General features: G+C 38.5%; 1 protein-coding gene across 1 annotated transcript; it reads right to left on the bottom strand.

The window, feature by feature from the left end:
* Positions 1-473: 473 nt before the first annotated feature.
* On the bottom strand, positions 474-2,260 carry LOC134748501 (uncharacterized). The gene is made up of 2 exons (XM_063683296.1): positions 1,844-2,260; positions 474-1,074 (listed from the first exon to the last, which is right to left on the bottom strand). The coding sequence occupies exons 1-2, from the start codon at positions 1,975-1,977 to the stop codon at positions 474-476; spliced, it is 735 nt and encodes a 244-aa protein (XP_063539366.1). The 5' UTR covers positions 1,978-2,260.
* Positions 2,261-11,702: the final 9,442 nt, after the last annotated feature.

The following is an 11,702-nucleotide window of genomic DNA, read 5'->3' as shown; positions in this document are numbered from 1 at the left end:
TAGTAAACAACAAAACAGACATCTGTTTTATACTTATATTTAACATTAAATCTAACATCTGGGGACACTATACAATAAATATTAGAGCATAAACAGTTGATATACAGGATGCTTTTTCAATTACCGGCAATATTTTGCGCTCTGTGAGTATTTAGGTCATACCGAGCAGCTTAGATACCATCGGACCAAACCCGAAATCACGAGAAAAAGCCAAAATGTATGAAACAGACAATTTTGGTCGTGTTACGGGGTTGGTCTAGAACTTTCTCAGTAAGTAAGTATGCCCTATAATACATATATTCATCTTGAAAAGTATTTCCTGTTTTTTGTCAGCAGCTTTCCATAAAACTCTGTTAAAGATAAAACATCCTTTATAAGCTCGATCGAAAAAAAATGGCTTAAATGTGTTGCGCAATCAATGTGGATGGAATATATAAGGAATAAAAACAATTCGTTATTAAATTTAATATGTTTTATTTACTGTTCTTTCCTTTTTGTTTCTTGCATTTCTTCCTAGGTTCATCTGTCAGTTTTCTTTTTTTTAAACCTTTTGGAGTCTGTGTAGACTTTTCCATTGCCTCTTCAGCCGATACAAATTCACTCTTTACAATTGCTACATTTGAAACATCACTTTCTGTGTTTTCTGACGAATTTGGCAATCCTTCTTCAGCCGATACAAATTCACTCTTTACAATTATCACATTTGAAACATCACTTTCCGTGTTTTCTGAAGAATTTGCCAATGCTTCTTCAGCTGATAGAATTTCAGTTTTGACAATTATTACATTTGTAACGGCAACTTCTGTGTTTTCTGACGATACCAATGGTTCTGAATCTTTGACCTGTGAAGTGGTTTGTGTTGAAGATGACCCCGTATTGGCCTCTGTGGATGATGAACCTTCTTGTATTTCATCAGCTAGTAACAATGTCGGTATGGCGCCCCTTTTGAGAGTTTTGAGCATTTTTATTTGCGAGTCGCCGAAATGTGCACAGCAAACGCAGTAGGAACGTATTTTCAAATTGTCTTTTCCTAACAGGTCCTCTCTGCCGAGTAGTGTCAACCATTTTTTGCACCTGTAACAAGGGAAAAAAATAAGGTCATAAAATAAAAAAATAAAACTGACTTGAAAATTTTTGAATGCGTATAAATATATGAAAATTAATGATATAGGTATATTATAACTTGCCCTAGTTGCTGAGAGTCAGAAGAAATATAGCATAGATGAAATCATTTATTTACATACAAGATATATACAGTGGTACTACGTAAACGAAATTAATAACTAGCTTAAATCTAAAATAGGCCCTTGAGGCATTGTACCAAGGATGCTGGCGGCATTTCCCCGCTGTATCGCAATGCTGATACGTTGTGCGAGAAAGCCGCCAGCTCTTCGGTCACCAGTTACGTCAACCAGACGCTTCGCGATTTCTGCAAACAACTTATGCGCGCTGGGACCCCATGGACCTAGAGTTTCAACTCCAAATGGAACGAAATGATACTCTCAAGATAGATTGCATAGATTGGGTCTGGGGAGCTGATAGTCAGTGGGCCCCTCTTTAATGCCCGGCAAGCTCGGCCGAATTTCACCTTCCGATACGAACGGAGTTTCGTTCTCATCTTAAAAGTACCTACGTGTTGTATTGTAATGAAACTTTGCACTGTCTGTAATTAGTTTATATAGCTCTAGTATATTTATAAAACTGACGAAATACAGCAAAAACAAGTACTTATTGCTGTATTTAATAACATACCATGAGACCTTTTCTAATAGTAATCTCTTGTTATCAACAATTAATATGTGTTTTATAACAACAAATTATCATTATCAAAATAGTAATTTACCTTTCGACCTCTTCCTCCGACTGTCCCGACGGCACCGCGAAGAACGTACAATCGGAATTCTTATCGTTGTTGAAGCACCCCGCCGCGATGCAGTATTTACTTGCCCTTTTAACCCTCGTCTCCGATTTCCCCATTATTTTTGTATTATTTAGGTAATGTAAGGTATCAAACGGTCTTTTTATTATTTGAACATTAAATTAGTAATAAAAACGTCTAAGTGACGCGAACGTTAACTTGCGAGTCTTGCGACTAAAAAACGTGCAACACGCAGCAGTGCGTGGCAACCACTGACGAGCACCAGACGCGGGGCCGCGGGGAAGGGGCGACGCCGACGCGACGAGATTACGGGAGTGGCGCGTAGGCGGCGTGGAGTATTTTTATTATTGTGACTACACAATACTAATTAAACGCGAAACGTGCGGTCGGAAGCCGAAGCAGTGTGTGGCAATGGCAACCACTGATGAGCACCGTACGCGGTGCGGCGGGGAAGGAGCAGACTGGTAGCATAGCAAGTGCAGCAACGTGAACGCAATGTATTTATAGAGGAATATAATAATTTTGCGCGAACGTGGCGTGCGGTCTGAAGCAGTGTGTGACAACCACTGACTGGCCCCGTACGCGGGGTAAGGGGCAGCGGACTGATAGGTACAGTCAAGGTCAAAAATATCTATACGTTTCCAAATACCATAGTTTAATAAATATACTATTCACTTCTCATGCTCGTAAAGTTCTCCTTTGTGCTAGATGTAGGCTGCACAAAATGCTACTTTTATGCTCTAATGCACAAAGTAATTTTTTTTAAAGACTAAGACAATCAAATCACTGCCATAGTACACAATAAAACATAATCGGATAATATTGTTATTCCACTTAATTTGGCCCGTTTTTTTAATAATCCGTGTTTTATATATTACTAAATCATCAAAATCTTACAATACAGCAGTTATTATAGAAATAAACTACAAAATGTAGTTATAATTTGGCAGTATGAATAAAGACTTGAAGCCCCCTCCACACGAATTGCGGCGCGAAGCCGTGAACGCGAGTGTGAACAGTTCGCTAATCAGCGAAATCGACACCACACTCGCGTTCGCGGCTTTCCGCCGCGATTCGCGCACGAGTGTGCAGTGGGCTTATGGTAAATATGACGTGTTAAAAATTAAAAAAAAAAAAAAAAAAAAATGTATTTTATTTGTTTGCCATTGTTTTATTTTACTCACAATCGAAGTGAAAAGCAGTGTGTTTAAACTCAGGCACAAACGCCTATTTTTATCCTCGCCTATATTGATCCTCGCTTCCGCTCGGGCCTCGGACCAATAATTTGCTTCGTATGAAAATAAATCGCTTTATGCCCTTGTTGTACAATCTACTATATTTCTTATTGTGAATGTGTGTCTCTTTTTCCCAGAAGAGACAACCCAGGATCGACCGACCTGGCGCTTGAGAACGAGGAGGGCAGACCCCAATTAATGGGAAGAGGCACGGAAAGAAGAGAATAAAGATACTTATAACGCATAGCAACACTACGATACTAAAGAAATGTTCCTCCATTGTAAGCAGGAACAACTTCCACGTCCAGCTTACGGCATTGTGCTCCGAAAGGAGACAGAAACTTAAACTTGCTAACATCCCGCCTTAAACATCGTAACCAGTATTACAACTCCGCAGAAAACGTTCATTATTACATATATATATATATATCTAGTACTGCGCGAATACATGTATACCTACTGCTAGATAAGAGTAAATGTGATCCGGGAGAGGTGGTGCTTCCTGCCGTCATACAGTTTTTACTAGTACGGAGGAATCGATTCCTGCTCTTATGAACAACATATTGATGTAAAGTTAAAATTGTACTTAAAGGAATAAATAAATTGAAATTGCAATTTAAAGACCCATTGCTTCTACATATCTATACTATCCGCACGCCAAACTGACAACCAAGATCATATTACTATCTCTTTCACTCCTGCTTGAGTCCCCTGCTACGTCTATGCAAGTGTGAATGAGAAGTTTTACGATCCCGGTATAACATATACTAATCTATGATCCCGGTCATCAGTTTGGTTTGCGGATAGTACCTATAGCATAACCAGCGGGCGACGAGCGTCAAATCAGGACCGTTAATACATTTGCAGGTCTAGCACAGGAAGGGCGCGAGAGTATCTAGACCGCGAGATAGACTACCCGTCCCTCTCTAATTAATACAGTTAGACTTAGAACAAGACAGGTAGTCGCTAGTCGCGTTACTGTCGCGCCCTTTCTGTGCTAAGCCTATTGATCTAGCGCAATGTATGAATGGAATTTATTTGCCGTTCGCGTCCGTCCAGAGCCTACCCCGAAACTCGCTCGAATATGCAAGTGTGATAGAGAGGCAAATAACGGAATTTCGATGTCGTGTTTCGCAGTAGGCCCTCAGGCCGCAGCCTAACGGCTCGGCCACAACTTTGCGCGATTCGCGACGGAGGCGGCGACAACCATAGGTGGGAACGATTCGCGCAAAGTCGTGGCCGAGCCGTAAGAAGTGCACGTTTGTACTAAGTTAAAAGCCTGGTTTAGTTACATACTCTGTCGTAGCACTAAGAAACTTGTCCCACTACAATGTTGCCACAATGGACTCGATAATGTAGCCCACCCTTTACGGACGAAGACATTCGCCTGCCAGTTTGCCCCGTCAAGACCATCCACTTGTGAGCTTTATTGCAAGGATATAAAGGTTCTCCTATGGTCAGTTAAGTGTTAACTGTTAGTACTTTCACCCCGCCGCCGCTCCTGGGATTAAAACTAAGTATCTGCAACTTAAATAAATTGGCATTTAGTTACGAGGGAGCGTAGCCAAGGTACCTAATGATCATTAATCGTTAACGCTAATTAAAAAGTAAATGATGTATTGAAATGATCGTTTTGAGCAACATTAAAATAATAATAAAAGATGAAGTTTGTCAATTCGTTGGAATTTTTACTTCTTTTTAAATCTCGAAAACACGTGGATCTATTTATAAAGTTATTATATTTGAAAGGGTATGGAGTGAGGATAACTTCAGTTAGTACTATTGTCATCAAATCAGGATCTAAATGATAAGAGAGAAATCGAGAGTATTTTTTATAGTAGGTAACTTGAGTATTTTCTTTTCGCTATACTGTTTATGACAACTGTTCTGTGAAGTCTGTTATGTTTATGACAACTGTTCTGTGAAGTCGGTTCTGTTTATCACAACTGTTCTGTGAAGTCGGTTTTGTTTATGACAACTGTTCTGTGAAGTCGGTTCTGTTTATCACAACTGTTCTGTGAAGTCGGTTTTGTTTATGACAACTGTTCTGTGAAGTCGGTTCTGTTTTTGTTAAAAGTTATTTAGTTTTCGATTGGGGTCAACTAGGGTCACCTTTGCTTCGCCCTCAGTTGAGGTGATAAGACTAATTAAAGTACAGTTACCTATCGATCCGTGACCAATCAAACATTAATCCTCGAGAGAACTATCACGTGACCTTACAACGGGTACAGTGAAGTGACTCATTTAAACCACTATCTCGTGAATATATGTGGCATTCTCTACCAAAAGGGTACTTATTGTCGGTTGTCAATAAAGCGCTATTTCCATATAGCTTCAATTTGAAATCAACCTTATCTACTAGCGACAATGTGGTACCTTTTGGTTGAAAACGTCCCATTTTCTGAGTAAGGGTCATAAACATTTAACGACAGAGTTCAATCACATAAGTACAATTTCATTACTCACTACGAGTATAACTATAAGTTTCCAACATTGAAAGCCCCCACGTGGTCCTAAAAGCCTATCACAACAAATAAATAAACATTTTTTTCATTTTCATCAGTTGTCACATAAAATGAAAGCATTGAAGTGTAGGTAAGTAGGACGTAGGTATATATTTAACTTACTGTCTTCCCTGCAAAGTGTGTTGAAGTATTGACAAAACTTCAACAAACACTTTGAGGGGACTCAGATAACTCAATCACCAAAATTGCCCATGCATGTGTGAGCTGTGTGAAGAAGGGGTGTTTTTGTGACTACTATTTGCCCATGTATGTGTAAAATGATGGTGTTTTGTGGTGTTTTATTTTATTTAAATACAATGTTTTACAACAGAGAATGCAAAAATATCTGATATAGTCTTATTTATAGGGCAATGAGGGCTACCGTTTTTGTGCTCACCAGTTAACGTAGATGTAGGTCCAGAAAAACAGATCTCAAAATTCTTCTGCGCTTATTTTTACAAAATCGATACGTTCTAATATACACAAAGGTACCATTTTTTTAACCTGTTTAGTTTTGTATAAATGTTAGTTAGCACTTTTTTTAAACCACTAACATTTATTGAGTTATATTATATCTATTGTTTACCATGATTAATCACAGATGGACAAATATTTACAACAATTATGAATAAGGAGTGAAAATTCCCGATAAAAAAGCTTGAAACCCCCAAAATTTCTATGCATTTGACATTTTGAAAGACCTCCATGTACACTAGCGCCCCTAGCGCTGAAATTAAACGCGGTAGCCCTCATTAGAACGTGTCATATATTTTTGCGCTCTTCAGTTTCTCAATACCTATATTATTGCACGGTGTGTGACCACTTGTCAGGGTGTGTGTATAAGTACATACCTACATACGTGTGTGTTGCCAGGTCGACTAAGTAATAGGTAGCCGCATTGTTGAATTGCAGAGGCTTCCCTTTGTCCGTCCGTCTGTGGTTTCCAAGATTACACACTGTCCTTAGGTAAGCACATACCTAATGGACTTAACATGCAACATTTGCCTAGTAGGTAAATACCTACTTACATATTTATTTAGTCGTATGGCGCAGGTACATAATATATAGGCAAACAACTAAAATAACAAAAAAAAAATATTATTACCTACTTACATACAAATGTAAAGACTCGAGAATTTCTTTTATCAATATTTTTTAAGCATAATAAGTATGGGTAAGTAAATTTATGTTATCCTAAGCAGTTGCAGCTGTACTTTAATAGTTTATTAATAACTAGTTTAGGCAGTATAACGCATAAAACATAAAACACATTTGCGTTTCACTGGCATACCTATATAATATATGTCGCAGGTAATATACGTAAAGGGGCCCACTGACTATCAGTCCGCCGGACGATATCGGCCTGTCAGTTGTTCGGAACTGTCAAATTTTTGTTCTTAAGGGGCCCACTGACTATCAATTCGCCGGACGATATCGGCCTGTCATTTAGAACAAAAATTTGACAGTTCCGAACAACTGACAGGCCGATATCGTCCGGCGGACTGATAGTCAGTGGGCCCCTTCTGACAGGCCTATATCGTCCGGCAGACTGATAGTCAGTGGGCCCCTTTACATTAAAATCATTGTACTTAGCCGGTAAAAAAAAAAAGTCGTTTATTTCAGACTTCATAATGGTCCATACATGTTAGTACTTAATACTATCTTAAGCAACAAAACATAAATTATAATAAGTGTATTTAAGGAAAATAAGAATAACACCTAAGAATAACAGACCACCCGCGGCCCTTCACGTGTGAGGTTGTTATATGGCGTCTGCAGGCGAAGTTTCTCACATACTGTTAAACGCATAACAGCCGTAAGAGCCATTCGAAAACTCATTCAATTGTGTACCGTATTCTTGCGCGATAAGTTCCAAATTCAAACAGTTTTTCCGATTATTGTTAGCACGTATTTCTAAACTCGCAAGTAAGTGACGTCAATTATAAAGTTTCAAAGTCTTCTGGGACTAAAAACGACGAATTTCATGACCTTTAGGCAAACTTGGTTGCACAATTTTCAATAGGAACGAACACTGGCAAGTTTTGACTTTACAGTTTTGTTTTTGAAATGCTTAAAAATAATCCGAAGTATGTTTTTTATTAAATAATTGCTTACTAAAAATCAATCGAATATTAGGTAGGAAGTTCCTCCTTCCTAGCCTAGGAACCGTTAACTTACTCAACATTTCACCATGCCCATTGCCCAACATTGCCTGGCCTAAAAAACCGTCATCCTTTATAAAACAGGGGGGGGAGGGGTAAGTTGACGATGAATTGTTGAAACCATAGAGTAACTTATACTAGAGCGGTACTGTCATAGTAAATTTTGTAACCCCAGTAATATCACTGCCATCTGTCGACACACTTTAAAACTAAAAATGAAGATTTATAAAAATACGATAAAATATATTTAAATATGGATAAATGATTTTTTTTATTTGCATTAATTATTTTTATGATTTTGACTCATGTTCTTTCACTGATATGCGTTAAAATTGTTAAATAATAAACGAAACCGTCAACGCCATCTATTCGACTGTAGGCCAAAACTAGTAGCGCCCTCTCAACGAGAATCAAATTTTCTTGATTTTCGAGGCACGTTTTTTCCTTAGACTGTATCTATCTATTACGGAGTTATATCTATCTTTGTTGAAACAAAACAACTTAGAGAAATTCGCTGGTTCTGGCCGGGGTTGGTATTTTATTCTGGTTGGATACCTAAAATTTGAAACAGTTATATCCACTAATATCGTAAATAAGTCAAAACCGCTTATTTCTTATTTTAGGAGGAAATTTAGGGGGTTGAGAGGGGTAACCAAATTTTTTATATATATAGGTACAGCATAAAGCACAGGATATTTTGAAGCTACCTGGGCCCTATTGCATAATAAAATACAAGCTAATACTATTTGCGATTTTGTATGTAAAATCACTAAGCTAATTAACCTGTATTTTATTATGCAATAGGCCCCTGGCTGGGTCATACTGGCATAGAATGAAAAACAAAATAAAATGTTCCCGAAAGCGTACAGCCTGATTTCAGTTAATAAACCTCCTGCAATTTATACACACACAATTTATACAATAAAATTATGTATAAGTAATCAATAATTTATGCACTATATATAATGCACGTTTTAATTGCCCGAGTATACTATACAGCGACGGGACTTAATCGCGTAAAATAAGTTTTAAATTTACCTCCGACGTTTCGAGGACGGCGTTGTCCCCGTGGTCTCGGAGAAGACTGGCTAAAGTTGACATCAACATCTTCTAGGCGCGCGAGTTTTCGAACTACCCGCACTTGGTCTTGTTTATTAACTTGAACGTTTTGCGCACTAGGGATGTTACCGGGTCGACACACAACACTCACAATATTCGATTTTTCAACTTTCGATATTTGGTTTCGCTTACACTTACTAATGACTGGGTTCCATGTGGATGAGATCTTAAATAAATCAATTTATCGTCGTTTTAAATGATAATGAGTAAAAATCGTGAAAGTTTAAATCAGTGTTATACTATACAGTATAATATCTCTGGTTTTGCAGGCGTCCATAGGCTACGGTGACTCAGGTGACTGCTTACCATCAGGCGGGCCGTATGTTTGTTTGCCACCGACGTAGTATTAAAAAAATACAAAAGAACATTACGATACTAGCGCGGTAAATATGTACTGTAAATGTCATTACTAAAAGTAAAAGACTTTAGGGGTCCTAGAATTGTATCAGACCAACAAAATTTTCCACGAATTCTCATTTTATAATAATTATACAATTATCCCTGAAAATGTGTGGTAGTGTAGGGTTTGTAGTTTGTAGCGTCGCGGGTGACAACCCTTGAGTATCTAGCCTTTGAGAACGCCGCGACAGTCGGGACTGTCGGGAGTGGCACTGCACTCTTGAACCACATTTTGAACTTTCACAATCTCAGCTTGATCTAATATTTAATATTAAATTATTTCACTCTGTTCATCCTGCGCGCTTTTTATTCATGAGAAACACTCCCATCCGTGAGCGCAAACTCTCATCTTAAAAACCTTTGGTACTTATAGTGGCCTCCATGGGCAACGGTAATTTCTTACTATCAGGCAAATCGTCTGCTCGTTTTCCTCTAATATCATAAAATAAAAAAAACTGCAAATTATGTTAAATTAATATCAAATCGACACCGACATATCTCGCAGAATTGCGAGCACATTGCTCGCAGAACTGATGGCCGGTGGGGAAGACGAACTGAGGCCTTCAACGAGATGGAGCGACGACCTGGTGAAGGTCGAGGGAATTCGGTGGATGCGAGCGGCACAGGATCGATCGAAGTGGCGAGCCTTGGTCCCGGCCTATGTCCAGCAGTGGACGTCTATCGGCTGACATGATATCAAATCGAGTCAATACTTTCAAAGTTGGAATGCTCCTGCAAAGCACAGTGCACACTAATACGTAGGTACTTTCATGCAGTAACTTATGCATCCACACGGGCTGTCTGCTAGTGTAAATAGGTAGGCACAAATAGGTAATAATACCTCAATACTTTAAAGCAGGAGGAACTCAATTCGTTTTGTGTGATAAAGGTTAATAAGTTAATTATAAAAATACAAAGTTAAGACGCTATTGCAATGGTGATGCCACAAGTTACTTAAGACCTTCTCTGCGTAACTTACTTTCTACACATCTCGCTCGCACTAATATGTACGAGCGAGATGCATAGAAAGTTAGTTACGCACACGCTAGCGAATATGTCAGAACTGGTGGTAGCCTTACTGGTAAAGTATGTTCTCTCGGCTCTGCTCGCTAAGCTGCAAACACCGTTGTATTGTATTGTATTAATTGTATAGCTAACGTCGCGGACATTTTCTCGAGCTTCGTGTAATAGCATTACGCTGTAACTTATTTAACGTGGATATATACTACCACTGCCCATAACAACCGTAACACCAAGCCAAGTCTGTTTGAATTTGGAATCTCTTGCGCGAGAATACGGTAAACAATTGAGTGTAGTGTCCAATGGCTGTTAAGGCTGTTATGCAGTATATGACTAGTTTAACAGCAATATAGCGTTCTACTAGGGTTGCCACCCATACTATAATATATGTATAGTATCGTACTATATTTTAGTCAATTGTATCTACTATATATTATACAAAAACAATATAGTACGAAAAATACTATATTTTCATAACTCAAGAAACGGTTATACAAATGTCACCGATATCACATCGTATGCGAATTGGATTTTTAGTTCGCCTCAAATCGGCGTCCTATTTTTTTTATGTGTGTAAAGAAAAAAAGTGGCAACCCTACGTTCTACAAACTGCGAACGCTGAAAAGGTCTTTACGTAACGTTGATTTAACTCGGCGATGGTTGAAACAGAAAATTGCAGCTGCATTTATTAGTGTTGTAGAGAGCTGCACCTTGCACTGTGGAATGCAACCCTGATATTTTGTTTCAGCAAAGCTACGAGTAGGTATCTTCGTACTTAAACTATCGTGAGACATATTTCAAAATATTTATCAGTACGGTTTTTACTCACTATTATTTTTAGTCGCTTTTGGCGACATGTTTCGGATTCTTTGGGAATCCATCCTCAGGCACGAGTGTCCGCGGCGGTTGTACGTCGTGCACTACGTACAACCGCTGATACTGATAAATAGTAGGTGTCTTATGGAAAGACTTCAGAATACCGTTATTTTAAGGTTTTCACCAAAAGTTACAAAATTTTACTAGATGTAGCTCTCCGAGAACAAGTATCTATAGCTATAGTTTGCTATACATAAGTATGTAAGTAAGTTAATATTTCAAGAGGACCCACGTTTAAAAATTAATGATCAATGTTTCGCCGCTATTCAAAGTAGGTAGTAGTTTACCGTGTTCAAAAAAGATCCTGAGGAAATGTGATCCTCCTTCAACCTTTTAAAAGCCGATTTAAACTTTAAACCAAGTTTGCAATTGCATTCATACTAGGTAGGTATCTATTCAAGTGGTTTGAATGCAAATATTGTCTTTAAATTGCAAACCTTAAGTGGCAGTGGGCGGGGCACATTGCTCGCAGAACTGATGGCCGGTGGGGCAGGAAGGTTCTGGAGTG

This window comes from Cydia strobilella, chromosome 16 (genome assembly GCF_947568885.1).
Source record: "Cydia strobilella chromosome 16, ilCydStro3.1, whole genome shotgun sequence".
Taxonomy (NCBI): Eukaryota; Metazoa; Arthropoda; class Insecta; order Lepidoptera; family Tortricidae; genus Cydia; species Cydia strobilella.
Note: the sequence above shows the minus strand (reverse complement) of the source record. Positions and strands in the feature narration are given on the sequence as shown.